General features: G+C 38.7%; 2 protein-coding genes across 8 annotated transcripts in view; one reads left to right on the top strand and one right to left on the bottom strand.

The window, feature by feature from the left end:
- Positions 1-8,815, top strand: part of PALS2 (protein associated with LIN7 2, MAGUK p55 family member) — a 109,701-nt gene extending 100,886 nt beyond the window's left edge. For all 4 annotated transcript variants that reach the window (XM_004265638.3, XM_033420553.2, XM_033420555.2 and 1 more), the window contains one exon: positions 2,322-8,815. In XM_004265638.3, coding sequence (XP_004265686.1) covers positions 2,322-2,498 — 177 coding nt within the window. In that variant the 3' untranslated portion in view covers positions 2,499-8,815. The remainder of the gene's footprint in view (positions 1-2,321) is intronic.
- Positions 1-27,286, bottom strand: part of GSDME (gasdermin E) — a 141,172-nt gene that overhangs the window by 14,996 nt on the left and 98,890 nt on the right. For 2 of the 4 annotated variants that reach the window (XM_049714765.1, XM_004265639.4), the window contains exons 9-10: positions 19,659-19,732; positions 13,399-16,399 (exon numbers count right to left, since the gene is read on the bottom strand). In XM_049714765.1, coding sequence (XP_049570722.1) covers positions 16,169-16,399; positions 19,659-19,732 — 305 coding nt within the window. In that variant the 3' untranslated portion in view covers positions 13,399-16,168. Of the gene's footprint in view, positions 1-10,529; positions 13,370-13,398; positions 16,400-19,658; positions 19,733-27,286 lie in introns of those variants that run through there. The other 2 variants (XM_049714768.1, XM_049714766.1) reach the window with 2 other exon arrangements.

Below are 27,286 nucleotides of genomic sequence, written 5' to 3'. Positions count from 1 at the left end.
CCTGCGCGTCCGGAGCCTGTGCTCCGCAACGGGAGAGGCCACAGCAGTGGGAGGCCCTCGTACAGCAAAAAACAAACAAACAAACAAAAATCTAGCCTTTCCCTATCCTCTCTACTCTATTACCTCCTACCCACATAGTCATTTTTACAATTTTTTTTTAATATAAGCAAGTATGTATGTGTATCCTCCCTCCCTCATTTCTTACATAAAAGGTAACTTACTACATACAGTAGTCTGCCTGCGTTTTTCACTTACTAATATATTCTGGAGATCATTCTAGAGCCATACATAGAGATTTTTTAATTCATTTTTCCATCTATATGGTATACTCCATTGTTACAGGATTGTTATTGTCAAAAAAGAATTTTTTTTTTAATTAACGACAAATTGCTAATGACTATTAGGTAAGATTTGTTTACAAGTTGAATTGTGGCCTGTTTATACATCTATAATAAAAGATATTTTAGTTGTTTCAAATTGATTTCGAAATCTTAGTGAAAATATTAACTATAGTACTAGTATCCCTCAGGCTTAGTTGGGAACCCATTTCTCTATATATACTTTCCTTTAGGTGTTTCCACCAAATCCACTAACTTACATATCGTTGTTATGCTGATGATTCCTAATTTATATGTAGATAACCCAGACCTCAGAGCTCCAACTTATATAACCATTACCTACTTAACGTTACATCTGCACTTGAATGTCTCACAGACATGTTAAACTTAACATGTACAAACAAAGTAGAATGTTTTGTTTCCTCTCACCAATATCGTGTTTTTCACACTCCCACCCCCTCAACTCTGCATCTTCTGCAACCACCCATTTATTCAAGCTAGAAACTCGAGCTATTTTTTTTTTTTTTTTGCCGTATGCGGGCCTCTCACTGTTGTGGCCTCTCCCGTTGCGGAGCACAGGCTCCGGACGCGCAGGCCCAGCGGCCATGGCTCACGGGCCCAGCCGCTCCGCGGCACGTGGGATCTTCCCAGACCGGGGCACGAACCCGTGTCCCCTGCATCGGCAGGTGGACTCAACCACTGCGCCACCAGGGAAGCCCCTCGAGCTATTTTTGATTCATTCATATTCCTCACTTTTCATATCCAGCCCATCAGTTAATCCTGATGATTTTATCACCAAAATATATTTCTAGTCTGGTGTCATTTCCATCTCCTCTGCCACCGTCATAATCCAGAGATGTCTTTCCATTGCATCTAGGTCCTCCATGACCTAGCCTGGGCTATCTCAACTTACTACCCACCCTCCCTAAGCCTCCATCCATCTTGGTCTTTCAGTATCTTAAACACATCTGGGTCATTTTCCTCCTGAACTTTACATTCCTATTTCCTCTGCCTGGAATGGTCTTTCTCCCACTATAGTTCTCAGTTTAAATGTCATTTACTCAGTTTAAATATCATTTATTCATTTGTAGAGTATTTGTAAGCACTGTGTCTAAAGTAGATCTCTTAAAATTCTTTGTTCCTGGTTGGTTTCTTTCATAGTACTTACTACAACTTGCAGGCTTTTGTTTATTTGACCTTTATTTGTCTCCTCCACTGGAGGGTAGGAGCCCATTCTCTCTTATTCATTTTTATATCCACAAATTATGAAATACAGTAGACGCTTTAATAGGAGCTCAGTATTTGAAGAACATGTAGAAGCATTATGAAATTTCATAACACTTGCAATTTAATGAAAAGCTTTACTTGCTCATGCAAAACCCATTACTTATTTATTCCCCCACATTGTTCCAAAATGACTAGAAGTATTTTATGAAATATAAACAGTACTAGCTAAAAAAATAGATAAAAGTGTGTGTGTGTTGTTGGGGGTGGGGAGCATGGACAGGCAGCCTTCAAAATACATTTCTGAGATTCTTTTTCTTAGAGAAAGGCAGCAAATTTGGCTTTGAGCTTAACAGCCGCTGCAGATTGGGTTCCATGAGTTACAGAATCCATACGATAAAAATGTTTTGAGAAGGGTGATGCAGTTGGGCTAGAGACCAGTCACCTACAAGAATGCTTTTATTACTTTGGGTTTCACCCCAAGATATTGTCAGCAGTCTTTTAATCAGGAATCTTACCTTAGTATCAGTGAAACAGAAGATACAGAATACTCATAAATTCAAACATGAGTGCCAGCTGGAAAGACTAGGATATGAACAGATGGTAATGTCTTTTTTAACAATCTATATAGATTAGATTTTGAGGATTAGTATCAGAATCACAACAAACAAATATCCAACCTACTTATTTCACTTTGAGTTGGTTTCGAGCAATTAAATATACATTATGTAAACTTTTCCTTTTAAAACTCTTTGACAGGACTCTGACTTGAAGAAAACAGTGGATGAAAGTGCACGGATTCAAAGAGCATACAACCACTATTTTGATCTGATCATTGTAAATGACAATCTAGACAAAGCCTTTGAGAAACTACAAACTGCCATAGAGAAACTGAGAATGGAGCCACAGTGGGTCCCAATCAGCTGGGTTTACTGATGATTCAATAAGGTTCACAATTAAAATAAAACTTTCAAAAAGTGACTGCAACAAATAAACCTTCTACTGAGAAAATACATGCACAGATAGAAGATATCTGCCAAGTCCAGGCATTTTTATTGTGTAGATTGAAGTACCAGTACACTATTCTGGATTTTTATAGAAAATGTGGTTGGGAAGGTGTACTAATATATAATTTATCTTAATTTTTCTAACTTTTTATGAATAATCTTTCTATTCATATCACATAAAGAAATGCGTTGAAGCATTTTGTATATGTTTTGATTTAGTACCCTTGCCTTTTTCATCAAAGGAATTTTCAAATCATTCACTCTAACATTGGTCTCATATTTTCACTGTGATAATGAATACTTGAAATAGTTTTGTAAAGCTGTCATTTAGTTCAGTATTTAGTGAAGGGTCAGCTACTCTTATTAGGAGAAAATAATGGTTTATTGGCCTTCTTTCCTAATATGTATAATTTCTTACAGAAGCAGAATTTTAATGTCAGTGCTACAGCTAGTCTACTACCATCCAATACTGACATCAGAAGTCTGCTCAATGCTACATAGTTTCATTATTACAGAGATGTATGGCTATCCACTTTAATTTACGCAGCTATATTAGTTTTTTCCCTTCATTCTCTCTCGTGAAAATATGAAGAGCAATACTTTGCACTCTCATTTGTTGCAATGACAGGCTGATGCTTCGTTAACATGTACACAACAAGCAAGGCCGTGCCAGCTGAGAGAGTGCCTTATCCTGCAAAACCTTACAGCAAAATGACTCTGAAAGTTGATTTATTTGTACATGTAAAAATTTAACTAACAAAAATGAACCTATTGCTTTATACAGTTTTTTTATTAGGATATGGTCAGCAAATGTATCACACCTCTGAAAATTTCTGTGATGCTGAAAAATGCCTCCAAGTTTGCAATTGGGTTTTGTGAACAATCAGTGTGCTTTTGAAGTGTGATGTGATCATTAGGGTATTTTTTCGGTTTGTTATGTTGTGAACCAAATCCACTGAACGATTTATGAAATTTGGAAATAATTGTCAGCTGTTTTATCTCAATATAATATATACATTATATAATATGTACATTGTATGTATTATATAATATATATTAAATAATGTATTATATATTTTTTTTACATTTCTGTTAGGAAATGTACTTTTTTGTTTAATGATTAGGAAAACAGTTCTCCGTCTTTAGATGCATTAACATATACAAATTTCCAAAATTAATCTCAGTTAATATATTCTTTTAGGGTTCTTAGATGGTATAAATTCTTCCTAAAACATATTCAGAGATGCAGGTCATCATTAAACTAAGTTAGCCATATTTTATATTGCTGCTAGCTTTTCACATAAACAGTATTCACACTTAAAGGGTTAGGTGCTTAAATACTGGTGGTCATCTTTGTCTGGTGCTAGGCACCAGACACCTGGCTGCTGAATTTGTTTTCCCCTCACCAAAGCTGTCACACGGAATGCGGCCAGGAGGACTCAGAGGGAAGAGAAAATACATGGCATTAAGCAGCATGCACACACTGTTCTTCACAATGAGACCGAACACTCAAGTTGCTGTATGGTTAAGATTGGAAATCCATAGGTGTTTTTTTTCATCCAGCATTTCATATCCAGAACACAAATTCATGTTCTTTGTCCTAGGATAGGAAATTGGTGGCAGAATGGATCACACCCTTTTAATAACTTTGGTAACTTTTAAACCACATATATTTACATCAAATTCTTGGCTTCTCAAAGCAACATGAATCAAAGCACAGTGTCGAGATGATGTCCCATGACTTAGTGTCTCAACACACTGTAAGCTTTAAGAGAAATTTTATTTCCACATTCTCAGGAAATGTGCTGTCTTCTGCGGTGTGCCTTCATGCTGCTGTGTGGAGCCTCTTTGGAATCATTGTAGCAGCTCAAGAAGTTTATACACAAAATATTTTACCCATCTTGACACAACAGAGATGATTTTTTACATCATATATATGTTAAGCCTTATCATATGGTATAAAATGCACATTATTTAGAAAACAGACTACACTTAAAGGAATTATTTCTATTATAAATGGTATTCATGACTAACTACTTAGTTAATATGAGATGCCTCCTAATATAAAATGGAACAGTGCAGTTGATTTCATTTCAGTCGAGACGCCAGAGCTGAAGAGAATAAATTTAGAAAAGTTTGTTTATCTCAGTAAAGAGTCATTGAACTTGAAATTCAAGTCCCATCTGGGTCTGCAGGAACCAGCAGAGCTCTGCTGGGGCAAGGAGTCCCAGAGGCTCTGGGATTCTCCCGAGGCAATGAGAGTATAGTTGTGATCAACGAAATGTGAACCTCTCTTGTAGGAAAGGTCTAAGATAATTAGCTTTACTAATGAGAAAATAGTTTAAAGTGATGTTGAACAATTGGTAATAGTTAAAATATACATGCACGTGCATATGCTTTTGGGAAACAATGTGCCAGTACACTAATGCACCTGAGGATTCCTTGTGGACAGGTGAGTATCCACATTCAGCATTCAGGGCATGACTGTTTATATACAGCTAAATATTATATATATTTTTTATTTTTAAATATACAAGTACCCCATATCCATAGAGTTGATGTCCCTGGATGAATCATTTAACCGTAAGTAGTAGAATATATGTGATGCACTCAAGTAGAATTTGACTTTTATTACAGCCATGCCTCGATTATGCAGTCTCAATTTCTGTTTGATATTTGGGTAGTATTAAATAAAATACTATCCAGTACATCAGAACTTTGTTTACTTTTGCCAAGTCTAACCATACCATTGCTGAAGATAGCTTTCTAAAGTAGAAATCGTATCATAAACCCAGTACAGCAATAGTAGCCTGAACCCTAGATTCTAGAATCTAGTAAATTTAATATAATAGCTTATAAGGACAAGTTTTCGTTAAAAGAGCAAATTGGATATTAACACAAATTTAGAAAATAATGCAAATTAGCAATAAAATACGTTAGTGTAGCATTATAGACTGGCCAGATACCAACTGCTTTGACCGTAATATCCCAGTGACAGTAGAGGATGATCGTTGCTTTAAAGATTCATTTAAATTTGTACTTATTTCTATGGATAACAGTAAGTGTCATGATCCAGTAATTGGGGTTGATTTTTATGATGGATAGCCATGGAGTTAGGTACAATTATTTTAAATTTGTAAACACTGAACATAAAAGTTTTGAAAATTGGTCAAAATAATGATCTGCTTAACATTGTACTTACACGGCTTCTGAAACAACACCCCGTTTTCCAGAAATCACAGGCTAGGGAGCCAATAATTTTATAGTAATGAATCTTTATACTAAGAATGGAAAAAGCAATCCTGAAGTTTTATGTATATAGATAGCAGGTCATTTTTTAAACGTTTGAGTCACCATATATATTATATATATATATATGCACACAGCTATGTGTATAATATGTAAAAATTCTCCCAAGATACATGAATAGTAAAATTAAATCTGTTCACCCACGTAATTATAACTAGTGCTTTTACATTTTTAATTACTCCCTATTCTTAGACATTATGAAACTTTTTTCACATTGTTTTCATAGGCTCTGGCTTTACCTTGAGGCAGATACTAATCCCCTTTCTGAAAAATATATTTGGAATTAAGCTCAGAAAATTATTATAACTTAGTTTCCTTAGGGAAAAAGGACAGAGTCCTAGATGGAAGCCTCTTGGGAAATACTTATTTAAACCTTCAAGTGAGTTTGTGATATGGTTCCGGCTTAGAGATTATGGTACCTGCCCTCCTCTTGTTTCATTGGATTTGTTGTGAGAATTCATGTAATAACATCTGTAATAGATTTGGAGTTCTTGGGAGAAATTCAGAATTTTAAATAATAGGATTATTGTATATAGTACAAGTTAATATTATTCACAGACTTTTAAGAATACAGTCGACTAATAATTCATGAGTTTTTACGTATACATTGTGTATCTGCGGAAGATAACAATTATATAATTTTTTTAAGGTAAGATTATTTTTTAACTGCATTTTTGTTAGCTTCAAGTTTTATTCATTTTTAATATTTCCCATAATTTGTCATGTTACTTTGTGTGTTCCTGGAATGATTTAATGCACAGAATCAAAAATGAGTCCTTAAAAACACTAAAAAGTGAAGGAATGATATCTCATTTCTAAGGTAAGAATTTAAAAGCACGTTTGCACTACTTCTGCAATACACTATACTGCTTTCTTTAAAATAGTCTCTCTTGATAAAAATAGAGCTGGTGTACTTCTACTGGTTGAGATCCTAATTCTGACTCCTGACCATGTGACCTTTGATAAAATTTATATCTCCCTTTAGTTTTAATATTACACTTGTTAAATAAGGCTAACTTATATTTGTCTTCACCTTAAATTACAAGAAGTAATTTATAACTCTGATGTGATAAATGCTAAATTGGAAAATCCTTATTAAGCTACTTTATCTGTTTATTCACTTACCCTGAGGTTGCTTATCTTTTAGTTCTTTTAAAATGTACCTCTTTTGGAGGTAACATAGTGATTGGTGCACACCATTCAGAAATTCTACCTTCAGTTTTAAAACAGCTCTGAGGATGCATTGATAGTTCCAGCCTGGAAGAGGATGTGTTCTGCTCTCTTAGTGGTCCTGGTCAGGAGGTCGTGAGTTCAGAATCCTACTCTAAGTCCAAACCTTTAGCAAATCCTTGCTACCTTGACCACTCACAAGTCAAACAAAATTTAAGTAGGCAATCCACAATTTAAGTAAGCATCCAAAGACACTCTGATGTTTGCCCCTTAAAGCTGCCCTACCTTATGCCTGAAGTTTATCACTGCAGCCCTATTGTTTAGTGTAAGTTTAAAAGGCATCTGTTTCTTTAAAAGGGGAAACACATTCAGTTAGGTCCAGTTAGGGGACCTTGAATCCAACATAATATGAATGCATTTTAGATTTGTTCTCTAATTGCTTCAGGGCCATTGGCTGATACTGTAGTGCTATGATAAATCTGACTTGCCTCCACGTGCCAAAGTCGGTCAGAAGTGACAATTTTTTTTTTCCCTACCAGCTTTTACTGTTTCTAATCTCTGGCACAAACTGAATGAACACATCTACAGGTAATGTAAATGCCACTTACAACTTGGCAGATTAAATGCCTCAATGCTTGCAATGTCTTGCAACTCAAGACAATGGGACTTGTCTTGAGTCCCATTGAACAGGTATTGTCACTACCACAGAGTAGAAGCCAAAAGGTCTTATTTTAAAAGTTGGAAATAGATGTCTTTACTGCACTTCAGCAATAGCATGCCAGGGGTAGAAACATACAAATATGACAAGCCATGCCTGAAATTTGACCTTCCTCACATCAGTCAAGGTGGCCTGGGAGCTTGGAGGAAGAGGGAAACTCCTCTGCTATGTATTACTAACCCAGAAGTCATTACCAGTTAAAATGTGTGGTTCTCATCTTACTCTTAAATAGGAGAGGCAGGCAGTGGTATGGGTAACCTTACTTTGGAGACATAAACCTTGTTCTGGTAAACATGGTCCAACGGAGAGATGCCTTAAGTCTTTTCAGTAAAACCTGATTTGAGGAATAGCTGATCTCCATCTGTAACTGAAATACAAGGTAAATATTTCCTTTGGCTGTGTGTCCACTTTAAAAAACAGCTGCTGACTCCTGTTTTTTCAGTAACATTGATTTTTAAGAAAGTGGTGTCTTGGATTTTGCTATAGAAGAAGGAGCACTGGGGTTCAGCAGCTGGTATAATTTCCACGTTGTTAGCTCTGTTAGAGCCCATGATAAGAAATTGATGTGAAGACCTTGGGGGACTTTTTTTCCATCTCTCTTGGTATATATTTATTTTGAACACATATGCATGCTCCTTTTAACCTCTGGTCTTTGAAATGATTGTAGAAGAGACCTTTTTGTTTTTGTTTGTTTTTTAATGGAGGGCAAAATGCTTGTTAGCAACCAAAAAATCAAAGCTGAACAAGCTGCCAAAGTAAGTTTCTGGTGAAAAAAGTTTAAGAATAAAATTGCTACTGCTTTCCAAGTAACTGTATTACTAGTTCCTGTATAAAAGAAACATTATTGCTGTCCTTGTATAAATAAAATTTTCCTGCAGTACAATTAAGTATTGATTTCTCAGAAACTGTCCCTATAAATTTTTCTTTTCACATTATTTCCATATGTTGTCCAAAATGAAAGTTACTGAACTGTCCAATCTGTGAGATTGCATACTCCTGGTAAAATATTTTTGTATATGTAAAGAAATAAATATTTAATATTGGGAAAATGTAGTGTTTCATTTATAGGTAGAACCAAGGCTTGGAGATAATAAAATACAGAGAGTATCAGATTAGCTTCACCAGTTTCTTTTAAATGCTAATAGTCTTTGTTAAAAGCCTCTGATGTTATTTTAGATTTTCCCACCAAAATAGATCAATTTTTCACTTGCCTCCCTTTTTTCACAAGGAAATCCTAATTATTGTTTCGTCTATCCCAGCCCAAAGATTCCGTGGCTTTCAAAGATGACTTCTTCAAGGAAAGATTTCCAGAGACAGGGAAGGTTAAAATACAGGATCAAGAAAAGACCTCTAAGCTTAGATGGCATGGAATACTAGGACCATTTCCCAGCTAGCCAAGAAAGAGAAACCCTGGTGGGAAAGACAATGCCTGCTGTGGCACACAGCTCAGCCCTGAAGCCTGCGGTGAGAAAGGGAGGTGGACCCACCAGACTGGCCAAGGGATGGAGGCGTGAATGTGGGTGAGTGCAGGAAGCCTGTTTCCAGAAAAGGTACTTTGGCAACTCTTTCCCAAGCTAGTTTCCAGGATTCTATACCTCATACTTCAGAAATTGCTAGTCTAGTGTATTTCTGGTATTTCTGAAAGAATTAGTCTTTTAATTGAAATATAGCTGCTTTACAGTATTGTTAGTTTCAAGTGTACAGCATAGTGATTCTGTATTTTTACAAATTATATTCCATTATAGGTTATTACAAGATCATGGGTATAATTCACTATGCCATACAGTAAATCCTCACTGCTTATCTATTTTCCATATAGTAGTTTGTATCTGTTAATCTCATATCCCTAATTTGTCCCTCCCCCCTCCCCCTTTTAGTCACCACAAATTTGTTTTCTATGTCTGTGAGCCTGTTTCTGTTTTGTATATACATTCATTGGTATTATTTTTTAGATTCCACATGTAAGTGATATCATATAGCATTTGTCTTTATTTCACTAGGCATAGTACTCTCTAGGTCCATCCACATTGTTGCAAATGGCAGTATTTCATTCTTTTTTATAGCTGAGTAATATTCCATTACATATATATATATATATATATATATATATATATACACATCTTTTTTTTTGAATTTTATTTTTTTATACAGGTTTTTATTATCTATTTTATACACATCAACATATACATGTCAATCCCAACCTCCCAATTCATCACACCACCGCCACCACCGCCCGCCACTTTCCCTCCTTGATGTCTGTATGTTTGTTCTCTACATCTGTGTCTCTGCAAACTGGTTCATCTGGACCATTTTTCTAGGTTCCACATATATGCATTAATATATGGTATTTGTTTTTCTCTGACTTACTTCACTCTGTATGACAGTCTCTAGATCCATCCACATCTCTACAAGTGACCCAACTTCATTCCTTTTATGGCCGAGTAATATTCCATTGTATATATGTACCACTTCTTCTTTATCCATTCGTCTGTTGATGGGCATTTAGGTGGCTTTCATGAACTGGCTATTGTAAATAGTGCTGCAGTGAACATTGGGGTGCACGTGTCTTTTTTTTTTTTTTTTTTTTTTTTTAACAGCTTTTCAATATTTTTTTTTTAACATCTTTATTGGAGTATAATTGCTTTACAATGGTATGTTAGTTTCAGCTTCACAACAAAATGAATCAGTTATATATACACATATATTCCCATATCTCTTCCCGCTTGCGTCTCCCTCCCTCCCACCCTCCCTATCCCACCCCTCCAGGCGGTCACAAAGCACCGAGCTGATCTCCCTGTGCTATGCGGCTGCTTCCCACTAGCTATCTACCTTACGTTTGGTAGTGTATATATGTCCATGCCTCTTTATCGCTTTGTCACCGTTTACCCTTCCCCCTCTCCATAGCCTCAAGTCCATTCTCTAGTAAGTCTGTGTCTTTATTCCTGTTTCACCCCTAGGTTTTTCGTGACATTTTTTTTTTCTTAAATTCCATATATATGTGTTAGCATACGGTATTTGTCTCTCTCTTTCTGACTTACTTCACTCTGTATGACAGACTCTAGGTCTATCCACCTCATTACAAATAGCTCAATTTCGTCTCTTTTTATGGCTGAGTAATATTCCATTGTATATATGTGCCACATCTTCTTTATCCATTCATCCGATGATGGACACTTAGGTTGTTTCCATCTCTGGGCTATTGTAAATAGAGCTGCAATGAACATTTTGGTACATGACTCTTTTTGAATTATGGTTTTCTCAGGGTATATGCCCAGTAGTGGGATTGCTGGGTCATATGGTAGTTCTATTTGTAGCTTTTTAAGGAACCTCCATACTGTTCTCCACAGTGGCTGTATCAATTTACATTCCCACCAACAGTGTAAGAGGGTTCCCTTTTCTCCACACCCTCTCCAGCATTTATTGTTTCTAGATTTTTTGATGATGGCCATTCTGACTGGTGTGAGATGATATCTCATTGTCGTTTTGATTTGCATTTCTCTAATGATTAGTGATGTTGAGCATTCTTTCATGTGTTTGTTGGCACTCTGTATATCTTCTTTGGAGAAATGTCTGTTTAGGTCTTCTGCCCATTTTTGGATTGGGTTGTTTTTTTAATATTGAGGTGCATGAGCTGTTTATATACTTTGGAGATTAATCCTTTGTCCGTTTGCTTCGTTTGCAAATCTTTTCTCCCATTCTGAGGATTGTCTTTCCATCTTGTTTATGGTTTCCTTTGCTTTGCCAAAGCTTTTAAGTTTCATTAGGTCCCATTTGTTATTTTTGTTTTTATTTCCATTACTCTAGGAGGTGGGTCAAAAAGGATCTTGCTGTGATTTATGTCAAAGAGTGTTCTTCCTATGTTTTCCTCTAAGAGTTTTACAGTGTCTGGTCTTACGTATAGGTCTCTAATCCATTTTGATGTTCTTTTTGTGTATGGTGTTAGGGAGTGTTCTAATTTCATTCTTTTACATGTGGCTGTCCAGTTTTCCTAGCACCACTTATTGAAGAGACTGTCTTTTCTCCATTGTATATCCTTGCCTCCTTTGTCATAGATTAGTTGACCATAGGAGCGTGGGTTTATTTCTGGGCTTTCTATCCTATTCCATTGATCTGTATTTCTGTTTTTGTGCCAGTACCATATTGTCTTGATTACTGTAGCTCTGTAGTATAGGCTGAAGTCAGGAAGTCTGATTCCTCCAGCTCCGTTTTTTCCCCTCCAGACTGCTTTGGCTGTTCGGGGTCTTTTGCGTCTCCATACAAATTTTAAGATTTTTTGTTCTAGTTCTGTAAAAAATGCCACTGGTAATTTGATAGGGATTGCATTGAATCTGTAGATTGCTTTGGGTAGCATAGTCATTTTCACAGTATTGATTCTTCCAATCCAAGAACATAGTATATCTCTCCATCTGTACACCACATCTTCTTAATGCAGTCATCTCGCGATGGGGACTCAGGTTGCTTCCATGTCTTTGCTATTGTAAGTAATGACGCTGTGAACATTGGGGTGCATGTATCTTTTCAAATTAATGGTTTCATTTTTTCCAGATAGTGGGATTGCTGGATCACGTTAGTTCTATTTTTAGTTTTTGAGGAACCGCCATACCGTTTTCTGTAGTGGCTGCACTGATTTACACTCCCACCAGCAGTATACAAAGGTTCCCTTTTCTCCACATCCTCTCCAACATTTGTTGTTGTAGGCTTTTTGATAATAGCCATTCTGACCAGTTTGAGGTGATACTTCATTGTGGGTTTGATTTGCATTTTTCTAATAATTAGCAGTGTTGAGCATCTTTTCATGTGCCTGTTGGCCATCCCTATATCTTCTTTGGGAAAATATCTATTCACGTCTTCTGTGCATTTTTTGATTGGTTTTTTTCTATGATTGAGTTGTATGAGCTGTTTGTATATTTTGGATATTAACCCCTTGTCAGCAGCCTCATTTGCAAATATTTTCTCCCATTCCATAGGCTGCCTTTTTGTTTAGTTGATGGTTTCATTTGCTGTGCAAAAGCTTTTAAGTTTAACTCAGTCCCATTTGCTTATGTTTGCTTTTATTTATTTAGCCTTGGGGGACTGATCCAAGAAAATATTGTTATGCTTTATGTCAAAGAGTTTTTCACCTATATTCCAAAATAAAAATAGGTTTTAAGTAAATCATCCCTTGGTATGCATGGGTGGGCATCTGTGGATTGTATAGTACTGTAGTGTTTATTGAAAAAAATCCCCATATAAGTGGACCTGTGCAGTTCAAACTCATGTTGTTCAAGGGTCCAACTGTGTGTGGTTCATTCTTCCGTCTTATACTACCTGTTAGTTTTCTATCACTGCAGTAACAAATTACCACAAACTTAGCAGCTTAAAATACAAACTTATCATCTCAGTTCTGTAGGTCTGAAGTCCAACACAAGTTTCACCAGGCTAAAGTGAAGCTGTCTCCCAGGCCCTGCCCGGGCTCTTACCTGCAGGTCTGGAGGAGAATCTGCGTCCAGGCTCTTGCATGTTGTTGTTGGACTCCAGTTGCATGCAGTTGTAGGACCGAAGTCCCCTTCCTTGCTGGCTGGCTGACCGACTGCTCTCTTGTCCTTGAACTGGCCCCCTCTGTCCTGAGAGCCAGTGACAGCAGTGAATTCTTCTCATGCCTCCTCTTTCCTGCATTTTCTTTGGCCAAATCCCTCTCTCACTGACCCTTCTGCCTTCTTTCTTTTAAGGCTCCACCCAGATAATCCAGAATAATCTGTCCATCTCAAGGTCCACAACCTAAAAACACCTGTGAAGTCTCCGTTTGCCAGGTTCTAGGGATTTATTAGGTCATGAACACATTTTAGGGGCCGTTATCAGGCCACACCACACCAGCTAATCATGTCAGCCTTTCTTCCTATATCCATTTATGAAACAAAAGTGGTTGTGGAAACATCAGCGTTAAGGTGGTGGTTCTGTTCTAGGAAATACTACTGTATTTACTTGCTGTTTTCTAGGTGTTCTGGGATACTAGAACTTGTTTCCAAATCTAATTATTGAAAGAAGTATGGTTCTGGATCTCAAGCAGTAAATAAACATACATTTAAAATTAATATTTAATGATGAGGAAACTAGTTAGTTAGAAGAACCTTTTGGAGGCCCAGTCTCACCCTCACTGGAGTCCAGCACTACTTACTACCTCACCCACCAGATCCCAGTGGGGGTCTGCTGTAGCAGCATAAGGCTGTATCTTTTTCTTTTTTTCCAACATCTTTATTGGAGTATAATTGCTTTACAATGGTGTGTTAGTTTCTGCTTTATAACAAAGTGAATCAGCTATATGTATATCTCTCCATATCCCTTCCCTCTTGCGTCTCCCCTTCTACCCTCCCTATCCCACCCCTCTAGGTGGACACAAAGCACCGAGTTCATCTCCCTGTGCAATGCGGCTGCTTCTGGCTATATCTTTTTCAACAGCTAATGTCTAAAACACAGTCCAGCAAGATACCTGGCCAGTCTTAGACAGATTGCCTTAGTTGCTGTAACCCAAACTTCCAGCACTTGCTTAGATGATGGCATCTTTTCTTTCTGTCTTAAGCCTATCTTTAGTTTTTGATGTTTTGGGTTTTTTGTTGTTATTTTTAAGACGTACAAAATTGTAACAGGAAGAGAAGGGTGAACCACTCCCCCCAGTGCCTCTTGCGCCCCAACCTCTAAATCCTTTCCTGTAAACTCTTAAATGAGGGTTCCCATGCATTGTGATACATCTATATCTGTTTTTCACACAAGTAGATTCATATCACACATTCTCTCTGCAGTATGTTCTTTATACTTATTTCAGAAAACCAGACAAGAGGCATGTATAGTACCACCATCTTAACACAACTATCTTGACTTTTGAATGTTCTTTCCAATTTGTGAATAAGGTGCTTATTTTCTACGTTGTTGCCACCACTCTGTGTCCTTCTTTTCTTATATATCATAAGTATTTGCATAATTTTGTCTTATTTTAATAGAGGTCATGAAAGGGTTATTTTCATTTCTTCCTTATTAAACATTCATTAAAATCTCAAGTGCAGAAAGGGAATAAGTAAGTGATGCTGAGGTGAAAAACAGGTACTGAGTAACACAGAATGTTTCTAACAACTGCTTGCCCTCCTGCCCTTAAAGTAAGAAATTCTAGCAGTAGGTCTCAGCAGCTTCTTGCTAAGGGAAAGCAGAAGTGGCTTCAGAGCCCCAGTGGCATCAGGAGCACTCAAGAGACAGTTCAGGCTATTAATAGGAGAAGGATATGAAAGCAGAATGAAGAAGAGAAATATATACAATTCAAAGTTTCCTTTGATACAAAATGTAGTATTTTACAAATTCAACATCCAGAACGCATGGGAAATCCACACATTGCTCTAGACATAGGACTGGTACATTCATCAAAGCACGGCAAAGTCAAAAGGGATAGAGCTTGACCCTAAGGAACAGTGTCCTGCTGTTAGAGTCTTCTGCTAAACAATAACCTCTGTACTCTAGTGGCATTTACAGTTCGTTTTTCAATTAATCAGTCACTGCATAGCATACAGCACATTCAAAATGGAGCCTTCTATGAAGAAATATTCCTCCCCACAGCATTCACAAATTTTTGGATCAAAGCATCAACCTCATCTGTTTTTTAACAGGAAGTGGGAACTAGATGGACCCATTTTTCTGCAGAGAAAAGATCTGAATGTACTCTGGCTTACAATTCTCAACCCTCCTCCAGCTCTTTATGTGCTGGGGTCTAACTCGGACACTGGGTTACCAGCACAAGAGGATCTCCTGTGAAAAAGACACTGTACACAGAGTACCTGGTGGCTAAATTTGAGGCGATTCATATGCAAAAAGTCACCACTTATTAAACTGTTCCGTAAGTTCATCTCCTAGATCAACCTTTAACGTGGTGATCTAAGCCCCAAAGGCAGTATCTTAATGATGCTGAGAAATACCCAGCCTTGGCTGATAACACGTAGAGGCAGACCTCAGAGACACTGTGGACTTGGCTGCAGACCACTGCAGTAAAGCGAGTCACACAATATAAAAACTTACGTTTATACTATCTTATAGTCTATTATGTGTACAATAGCATTATGTCTAAACAATGTATATACCTTAATTTTAAAATACTTTATTGCTAAAAAAATGCTAACCATCATCTGAGCCGAGTTGTAATCTTTTTGCAGTAGTATCATCAAAGATCACCATGACAAATATAATAATAATGAAAAAGCCTGAAATACTGGGAGAATTACCAAAATGTGACACAGAGACAACAGTGAGCAAATGCTGTTGGAAAAATGGCACCGACAGACTTGCTCGACTCAGGGTTGTCACAGACCTTCAATTTGTAAAAAAAAAATGCATTATCTGCAAAGTGCAAGAAAATAAGGTGTACCTGTAATCCACATATGACACTGTTACTGTGCTCTGCCCAAAGCAGAGAGTCCATTCAGGCTTATATAAAGAATCAGTGGGAAAACGTTAGGGTCCTTCCGGGTGGCAACTTTCACAGAAGGTTGCAGTCTCTCCAGGTTAATGTCAGCTGAGGCAAACAGACGCTGCACGATCCCAAACCTTTCTGTATCTTTCAGTGGAGCCAAGACTGGGTCTTCAAGATCAGACACACCATCATCAGACAGAGCATGGAGCTGAAATGACACATGTAAACAAATCCATCAAAAAAGGTTATAGAAAATCCACATCATTGGCTAATAATGTTAGCACTTTTAACTAATTATGGGGGAAAAATTAAGTTGTTTACATTCCCCAAATAGAGCAGGGAAAACCCTTAGGCTGTAACAGGATATATTTGGCCCAGGCCAGGACCTCCACTTCGCCTGGAGTCCTCTGACCCAATCCCTACTCTCAGAACTCTATCTTCTACTGGATCCAACAACTCCAGTAGATTAGAAAGGTCAGCATATAACTTTCTTATACACACAGTATGTACGGTTTGTTTTTTTTTAATTTTAATTCACCTATTAGAATGTCTTACATGTTTGCATGAACTCCTCAAAGGCAGGTACCATGGTTTATTTAGTGATGCTTCTTGCCTTAAGCTCTTCCTTCCACCTGCGACATCCTTCCTCCAGAGTTCCCCACAGAACTTTCCTTCTCACCTCTGAGCTGTTGGTTGAAATGCCACATCAGAAGGGCCTTTCCTAATCCTCTCTCCATTGAGCCACTCGCTACCCCCATATCCCAGCCACTATTACATTATTTTATTGTCTTCATATGCTTGCTGTATCTGAAATTATCTTCCTGACATTCCCTGTTTACTCTGTTTATTAAAACCTAAGCTGCCCAGGAGAGCAGGGACCTGGTCCATTGTGCTTACCTCATACCCTGCCTAGAACATCGACCCTCAGTTGAACGTTAGTTCTTCAGAGAGGTCACATCAAACACTGCTCTAGTTGCAACTGCTCAGAACCTGTGAAACTTTGCTTTTAGGGTCTTGAGCGGTGCCTCTGCACAGTTGTTTTTAATCTTTAGTAATTATAAATTTGCCAGTAGATTTGAATTTTAAACAGGCACTCAGAACCAGATCAGATTAATAATGTAGAAAGTAAAATTTAAAATAAAAAATGAAGCCTTATAAAGGTATGCATGAATTTTAACTGAATCTGAAGGGAATCCAAAAGAATTCCAGACATGTTCTGAGCACTGATAATCATCTTTCTTACTAAAAGTAATAAGCAACTTGCCCCAGGGGCTGAAGGGCAGCACTCATTTGCATATAAAGGAACTTGTGTGTCTGTTATCAAAATCAGCCTTACAAATCTACACCTTGTAGATTCACCCAATGCAACTCACACAGTGTAACCACAGGTTTCCCGGCCTAGACTGTAAACTGTAGCTGATGCTTTAGGGAGTGGATCTGGCCTGCTTCTTTAAGCATGAGCACCACATCCGGTGATTTAAGAGTGAGCTCCACTGATGCAGCACAGTGGGCTGTGTCCTGGGTCTGGTGGAGAAGCACCCAGCAACATCCTGCCTTCTTCTCTGAACATCTGCCAACCCCAAGTGCCCACAGGCACTTCTCAGTATAAGAGAGATTACAGTCACCCAAAGGGGGGGGCGGGGAAATGTGTGAAATTAACATTCCCTCCAGATGATTCTCACTTTCTCACCAGCTCTTTCACCAGTTCGCAAATGTGTTTGTTAGTGTATCTGACGCTGTTCTTTCAAAAGCCCTTCAGCAAGCCTCTCAAAGTTACTCTGGCCACCAGACAAGACAAGACAGGCATGCAAGGAGATTTCTGTACCCTGCTGTAAGTAAATACCTATAGGAAACATAAGATACCCAGATTCCTTCAGGAGGCAGGAGCCTTGCGGTCCTAACAAACGTTGTTATGAGCTCTAGGGGAGATTAAAGACCTTCCTGAGTGTCTTCGCATAAAGAAAAATTACTTCTTTATGTTGAGCAGCCCACAAAGGCAAAGAGATGACTCTGTGGGTGGGTAGTTTTGCACCAAGGTAGAATACCAGCTGTGCTGGGACTCCAAGTGCGTCCTAATGGCTACTCCCAGAACACCAACAGAGCAGAACTTGGAAGCAACCCAACGATCAAATCCTAGAGCAGACCTGCAGGGAAGATGACAACTAACTGTGAGCTGGTTGGGAGAGGGAGGGAGTTAGCTAATGCAGTCTCGGCAGTATTTTCTTTTTTATATACTTCCTGAATGCAGTTAATGACTTTGTAAATACATGGTGAGGGCTGACTTGGGAAATGCTAAATACTTAGTTGCTGCAAAAGGGAGCTAAGCTAGAAAGCAGAGTTACTGTCATTGCAGACAATTAGATAATGATACATATTGTTTCCATAACCAAACTGCGCCATCAGCCTTTACCCTCAGCTGGCCGCACCACGGTGGCATGCTGGCTCATTTTCAAGTAGTTCAGTTTTTGTGGTCAAAGTACAAGAACACAGCATTCCTCTGCACAGGTAGAATCTGCTTTCGGTTGTGAATGACATCTAAACTGCTCCTTGGAATGAAGCCTTGCTGCAGTCTCTGGATGTCTTTGCTACGCCAAGAAGTACCAAAGGCATAACCACAGTGCTCAAAGTTCCCAGAGTAGATGCACAACGAACTGCAGGGTCCTATCTAGGCAGTCTACCCCAATACCTGCTTCCCAGATCTGGGAGCAGAGCTCTGAGCTTTGGTCCTTTGGGTCTACATAGCATGCTGGCCTCAGCCCTTAGTAAGCAGGCCTCAAAATAACATAGCCGGGTATCCTCTGCTTCTCTGCCCTAGGCTGAGCAACACCTGCAGAAGCTACAACAGAGGAGCTGCCCCAGCCTACTGATGGTCCCTTCTATTGATGACCCAGTTTGTAATTTAAAAAGGAAAAGCTTAACCTTGACTTTCAGGGCTAAGCTCATCATTACCTAGCTCTTGCTCTTGCCATGGCATTTCCTGAGGGCATGAAGCTAATGATATTCCTAGGAGAAAATGAAATGTCTCCCTGAGACAAAGCAGTCCTCTTGAATACCTCCCGTTGAATTTGATGCAGAGCTGAATCAAACTGGTCCAGCCACAGAACTGCCATTGCAAACACTGTGGTGTCAGGCCCCTTCCCTGCAACACTGCACCAAGCCTTGGCCAAAATTCTCTCCAAAAAATGCAAAAATCATGAGATTTGGAGTATAAATATAAGGTTTGAGTCCTAGCCCTGCTAGCAAGTTCTTCAAATAACTCCTTTCCCTCTGAGCCTTAGCCTTCCTATGGGGTGTGTGACGTGGGCAGGGTGTAAAAAAGAGAGAGATTAATAATACCTGTTTTAACCTATTTTGAAGGGCTGTTGTGGATGAGAAAGCCTAGCGAGTTTTATCAGCTGTTAGGTGTCCATCTCCTCATCACTTCCCTGTTCCTGCCCATCCCCAGGTCCTCTCTGGGAGGTTCTTACCAGATGGCACAGTGTAGGAATAATCTGGAGCTTACAACAAGTGCCCAGCAGACCTGCTGCGTTATCTGGCATTTCTGCAGGAGAAAAAAAAAAAAAAAATCAGTCACCATCAAAAAGCACCCAAGGAAACAGAGCCAGCCCCCGAGCTGTACCTAATTTATATATCCTCTACCAGTCAGGCAGAGGATATGCTCAGTAATTGTAGAATAAATGAATGAATGGGGCTAAACTGGCAGCAAAGGCCTTTTAGAAAATAGATGTAGGGACCAGGTAACTAGCTCTGTGTTCACCAGAGGATATTTCTTACATGCAATTTGCCAATCAGAAAGAACGGTACAGACTCAGGGAAAAGTGAATCAGCATAGAAAAGTAGAAAGAACCTGGGGTTTGGTGACAGAAGAGCTATGTTTGAGCACCACTAAATATTTGGGAGCGACCTTGGGTATACCTCTCTCAGCAAGGTTCCTCATTTGCATACTATAGATTTTCTTTTTTTCTGCCTATGTCAGAGAACTATGTAAACTATAAAGGGTTATACCTAGGTCACTAATCATTTGGGGGAGAAAGATACAATGTGGTCTAGTCAAGGGGTGGCACAGCAGACCTCTTGAGCCCAGGACTGTGCAGGGCCCCCTGGCCCACAGCTAGCTCAACACAAGGGTACCAGTGGCAGAGAGCATTGGCACAGAGCTGTATAAGGCTGGGGGCTGCCGCAGAAGGGTCCTGCCAAGCCCCAGGAAAAGGAAATCCAGATCAGTGTTAGTCAAAACCAGTTTTAAATACCTCCCAAGGTAGAACAGATGCAGTTGCTAAAAGGACCCAATCCCTTGGGATACAACCTTTGCACTGAAAAGGCAAAAGAGAAAAGAATCGTCTGCTCCATCATCTGGCGCAGGGAACACTCATGAACACCCCCATCTCCTGCACTAATTAGAAGCCTTATTTATATAAATGGCAGTGTGTCGCTGAGGCTGTGGCCCAAGAGAGCACAACGAAACACAGCCTTCTCCCAAGAGCAGAAGGCTGCTAGGGGCATGGGGCAGCCCCGAGGTCCGAGCCTGCCAGAGAACTCCCTAAATGGCGTTTAAATGTGCTTTTGTCTCCAGAGAGTCTCCACCGTTTTCAACAGATCCTCAAGGAGGCCCGGCTCCCAAATCAGGAAGATGAAGATGGTAAAGGTATGGGGCCTTGTGGAAAGATCCACAGGACTGTGAAGGGCCGGGACAAAGCCCCCTGGGACAGGATGTCCTGGCTGAGCTACCATCACAAGTCATCTCACCCGTTCATGTGTCCATTCCTCACTTCTCAGGTGACTCCCAAGTCCCATGTAATCGTCATCATCCCTTATTCTTAGAAATGCTTTACTTCCGTGTTACTCAGTGGTCACTCACGACCTTGAGCATGGTGCTAGGGACACAGCTCTACTTTACAGCGCTTACCACCTAATTTCACTGCTTGACTGTAGTTCCCTTGAGGGTGGGAATGATGATTTCCTCCTACCTCAGCATCTAGCAGTGCCTAAAACACAGTAGAGGCTTCTTCATTGTTTCTGGAATTGAAATGATTTCTTTTGATCTTTCATATTCTAACTATTTTACAAATGAAACCTGGGAAGTTCATGCTTAAGGTCACAAAATAGTAGGGGAAGTGTTCCAGGAGATGGGCTAGATGCTGAGACTGAAGTGCTTTAAACAAACGGGGAGGGCGGTTCAAGATGGCACCATAAGAAGATCCGGAACTCACCTCCCTCCACAGACAAACTGAATCTACAGCAACATATGGGACAGTTTCCTCTGAAGAAACCCCAAACTACCTGAGCAACTCCCATACATCAGGTGAACAAGGAAAACAAACCCATATGCCTATAGTGAACTGAGAAATCATTCTTAAAGGGCTTGCACAGGACTTACCCACCCCTAGGACCCAGCACAGAAGCAGCTGTTTGAAAAACCCCCACACTCTCTATGAAAGAGGCTTATTTGTTATCATAAAGCATCGGCCTGGGGGTAGGCATGTAATTTAACACGCACCTAGGGACCTGCTGGTGTACTCTCTGGGGACCGAGGCCATCAGACACCATCTTTGCACCCTCCCTCTGCCACACTTCAAAGCACCAATATTTCCCAGAGAAGGGCTATGACACATCTCTGGTGCCCTTGTTTTTGTGGCTGCCACCTAGGAAACGCCCCTTGATCGTCTGGCTCTCATGGCCAGCAGGGCTTGCATTCCTGGGTCCCTCGGGACTGTAACAATCAGACTGTTCTTGCCCAGCTACCACCCCCAAAGCACTGTCAGACAGCAAACTGAAACACACCCCTAGTCTTTCTGTGAAAGAGGCCCAGTTGCTCGGCCTGAGGGGCAAGCTTCTGGTTTGACATACGTCTAGGGGTCTGCTCTCGGAACAGAGGCCAATGGATGCTACCTTTGTGCTCTCCATCTGCCTCATTCCAGGTTGCTGGTATCTCCTGGAAAGGAGCTTATACAATCGTCTGGCTTGTGATTTCTGTGACTGCCACCCAGTGACACTTCTAGGTCACCTGGCTCTACTGGCTAGCAGGATTTACACTGTGGTCTGTATATACTTGTATACTTTAAAAGCTGCTGCCTGAAGGTCTGGCTTGTAATCAGCCTAAATCTAGGTGCTGACTGAGATCCTCTTTGGGGCACTGACAGGTGTTGACCAACCCTCAACTATTGGGAGCCACTAAAAACAGGCTGCTTGGACAATCACAAAGGTTTGAGAGACAACAAAGAGCTAGGGTGAGGTTGAATAAAGTCCTCTCTTACATGAGACCACTCCCTCACGTGCTTTACCTTCTGCATGGAAACAAACACAGAGTGTCAAGGAAAATGAAGAAACAGAGAAATATGTTCCAAACAGAGGAACAAGATAAAAGCTCAGAAAAGGTCCTGAATGAAAAGCATATAAGTGATTTATTTGCCTGCTAAAGAGTTAAAAATGCTTAATAAGCTTGGGGGAAGAATGGATGAACACAGTGAGAACTTCAACAAAGAAAGAGAAAATATAGGAAAGGACCAAATAGAAGTCACAGAGATGAAGAATACAATAAATGAACCAAAACAGACACTAGAGGGGTTCAACCACAGACTAGATGAAGCAGATAATCATTGAATTCAAAGACAAGGCAATGAAACTCACCCAATCAGAGCAGCAAAAAGAAAAAAGTGAAAAAAAAGTGAACACAGCTTAAGAAACTATGCTACAACATCAAGCAGACCAACATTTGCACTATAGGGATCCCAGAAGAAGAGAGAAAGGGGCTGAAAACTTCCCTAACCTGGGGAAGGAAACAGACACTCAGACCCAGGAAACCCAGACTGGAGGTTCCAAGTAAGAGGAACCCAAAGAGACCCACACCACAACATATTAAAATGTCAAAAGTTAAAGACAAGGAGAGAATCTTAAAAGCAGCAAGAGAAAAACAACTTGTTACACACAAGGGAACCCCACCTACATGGCTATCAGCAGATTAGATTTCTCAGCAGAAACTTTGCAGCCGAGAAGGGAGTGGTATGATATAGTGAAAGTACCGAACGAAAAAAACTTGCAACCAAGACTACCTGACAAAGTTGTCATTCAGAATTGTAGGGGAGAGAATTTTCCAGACAAGCAAAAGCTGAAGGAATTCATCACCACTAGACGAGCCTTACAAGAAATGTAAAAGGAACTTGTTTAAGCTGAAATGAAAGAGTAGTAATAGGAAAACATATGAAAATATAAATCTCACTGGTAAAGGTAAATATATAGTAAACTTCAGAATAATGTTGTAAGGGTAGATTAATCACAAAACTAGTACGAGATTAAAAGACAAAATTAGTAAAAAAATAACTATAACTACAATAATTTGTTAAGGGATATGCAAGATAAAAAGATATAATTTGTGACATCAAAACCATAAAATGGCAGGAGGGGGAGAGTAAAAAAGTAGAGCCTTAGAATGCGTTCAAACTTAAGTTGTTACCAACAGGTATTTATAACCGTCTATTTTAAGTTGGTATGTAGTCCTCATGGTAACCACAAATTAAAAGCCTATAGCAGATACACAAAAGAGTAAAGAGAAAGCAATCTAAGCATACCACTAGAGAAAATCATCAAATCACAAAGGAGGAGAGCAAGAGAAGAAAGGAACAAAGAACTACCAAAGAGCCACAGAGTAATTAATAAAATGGCAATAAGTACATATCTATCAGTAATAACTTTAAATGTAATTGGACTAAGTTCTCCAGTCAAAAGATGGAGTAGCTGAATGGATAAATTTCTTTTTTTTAAAAAGACCATTATGTTGCCTATAGGAGACTCATTTCAGATGCAAGGACATACACAGACTGAAAATGAAGGGATGGAAACATATTCCATGCAAACAGAAACCAAAAGAAAGCTAGGGTTATATAGGCTTTCTTTATATCTGCAGTAAATAGACTTAAAATTAAGACTGTAATAGACAAAGAAGGGCATTACATAATGATAAAGGGGTCAATCCAACAAGAGGATATAACACTTTTAAATATTTATGCACCCAACATAAGAGCACCTAAATATATAAAGAAAATATAACAGACCTAAAAAGAGAAATAGCAATACAATAAGAGTAGGGGACTTTAATACTCCACTTTGATCAATGGATAGATCATCCAGAGAGAAAACCATTAAGAAATAGTGGCCTTAAATGACACATTAGATCAGATGGATTTAACAGATATATGGAGCACATTCCATACAAAAGGAAAAGAGCATACATTCTTCTCAAGCACACATGGAACATTCTCCAGGATAGGTCATATTTTACAGGCCACAAAACAAGTCTTAATAAATTTAAGAAGACTGAAATCATATCAAGCATTTTTCCCAACCACAATGGTATAAAAGTAGAAATCAATTACAAGAAAACTGGAAAAGTCAAAATATGTGGAGATTAAACAATGTGCTACTGAACAATATGTCAAAGAAGAAATCAATAGAAAAATAAAAAATACGTTTAGACAAATGAAAATGGAAATACAACATATCAAAATGTATGGGATGTAGCAAAGCCAGTTCTAAGAGGAAAGCTCACAGCAATAAATGGCTACCTTAGGAAATAAGAAAAATCTCAAACAACCTAACTTTATACCTCAAAAAAACAGAACAAATGAAACCCAGAGTTAGTAGAAGGAAGGAAATAATAAAGATCAGAGTGGAAATTAAATGAAATGCAGACTGATAAGAGAAAAAAAAATCAATGAAACTAATAGCTGGTTCTTTGAAAAGATAAAGAAAACTAACAAACCTTTAGCTAGACTTGCCAAGAAAAAAAAGAATGTAAAACAGATAGCTAGTGGGAAGCAGCCGCATAGCACAGGGAGATCAGCTCAGTGCTTTGTGACCACCTAGAGGGGTGGGATAGGGAGGGTGGGAGGGAGATGCAAGAGGGAAGGGATATGGGGATATATGTGTACATATAGCTGATCCACTTTGTTATAGAGCAGAAACTAACAACATTGTAAAGCAATTATACTCTAATAAATATGTTAAAAAAAAAATAAAAAAATCAGAAATGAAAGTGGAGATGTTACAACTGATACCCCAGAAATACAAGAGATCATAGGAGGGTACTATGAATAATTATATACCAAAACATTGGACAACCTAGAAGAAATTAATAAATTCCTAGAAGCATACAATCCGCCAGGACTGAATCAGGAAGAAATAGTAGTAATCAGTCTTTTCGGATTTTCTAAGTAGACTGAATCAGTAATCAAAAATCTCCCAACAAACGAAAGTCAAGGACCAGGATGGCTTCACTGGTGAATTCTGCATACATTTAAAGAATTGAAACCAATCCTTCTCAAATTCTTCCAAAAAATAAGAGGAAGGAACACTTCCAAACTTATTTTATAATGAGGCCAGCATTACCCTGATACCAAAATCAGACAAGGACACCACAAGAAAATTACAGACCAACATCCCTGATGAACGTAGATGCAAAAATCCTCAACAAAATATTAGCAAACCAAATTCAACAATACATTAAAAGAATCATACATCATGATCAAATGGGATTTTAGTCCAGAGATGCAAGGACAGTTCAACATCTGCAAATCAATGTGATACACCATATTAACAAAAGGAAGGATAAAAATCATATGATCATCTCAATAAACACAGAAAAAGCACTTGACAAAACTCATCATCCATTTATGATAAAAACTCTCAACAAAGTGGGTAAAGAGGGAACATATCTCAACATAATAAAGGTCAGATATGACAAGTCCACAGCTAACATCATACTCAGTGGTAAAAAACTGAAAGCTTTTCCTCTAAGGTCAGAAACAAGACAAGGAAGCCCACTCACCACTTTTATTCAACATAGTATTGGAAGTCCTGGCCAGAACAGTTAAGCAAGAAGAGGAAACAAAAGGCATCCAAATCGGAAAGGAAGAAGTAAAGCTATCCCTATTTGCACATGACATGATACTATATATAGAAAAAACCCTAAATAACAAAAAACTGTTAGCACGAATAAAGTCAGTAAAGTTGCAGTATCAAAATCAAAATACAAAAATCTGTTGCATTTCTATACACTAATAACAAACTATCAGAAAAGGAAATTAAGAAAACAATCCGATTTACAACTGCATCAAAAAGAATAAAATACCTTGGAATCAATTTAACCGTAGAGGTAAAAGACCTGTACACTGAAAACTATAGGACACTGATGAAAGAAGTTGAAGAAGACACAAATAACTGGAAAGATATTTCATGTTCATGAATTGGGAGAATACTGCTACAATGTTCATACTACCCAAGCTACAGATTCAGTGCAACCGCTATCAGAATTCCAATGGCATTTTTCACAGAAATAGAACAAACAATTATAAAATTTGTTTAAAACTGTAAAAGATTCTGAAGAGCCAAAGCAATCTTGAGAAAGAAGAACAAAGCTGGAGATATCACACGCCCTGATTTCAAATTATATTATAAAGCTACATTAATCAAAATAGTATTGTATTGGCATAGAAACAGACACATCGATCAGTGGAACAAAATAGAGAGCCCAGAAATAATCCCATGCATATATTGTCAATTAATTTACAACAAAGGAGCCAAGAATGTACAATGGAGAAAGAACAGTCTTCAATAAATGGTGCTGGGAAAACGGGACCACTATCTTACACCATACAGAAAAACTAACTCAAAATGGATCAAAGATTTAAACATAAGACCTGAAACCATAAAATTAGAAGAAAACATAGGCAGTAAATAAGCTCCTTGACATCAGTCTTGGCAATGATTTTTTTGGATTTCATACCAAAGGCAATGGCAACAAAAGCAAAAATAAACAAGTGAAACTACATCAAACTAAAGATCTGCACAGCAAAGGAAATCATCAACAAAATGAAAAGGCAGCCTATTGATGGGGAAAGAAATACTTGCAAATCATATATCTGATAAGGGGTTAATATCCAAAACATATAAAGAACTCATACAACTCAATAGCAAAAAAAAAATCCAATTTAAAAATGGGCAGAAGGGGCTTCCCTGGCAGCACAGTAGAATCTGCCTGCCAGTGCAGGGGACACGGGTTCGAGCTCTGGTCCAGGAAGATCCCACATGTCACGGAGCAGCT

The sequence above is a fragment of the Orcinus orca genome, chromosome 9 (genome assembly GCF_937001465.1).
Source record: "Orcinus orca chromosome 9, mOrcOrc1.1, whole genome shotgun sequence".
Classification (NCBI taxonomy): domain Eukaryota; kingdom Metazoa; phylum Chordata; class Mammalia; order Artiodactyla; family Delphinidae; genus Orcinus; species Orcinus orca.
The sequence above is the reverse complement of the archived record's forward strand: the minus strand, read 5'-3'. Positions and strand labels throughout refer to the sequence as shown.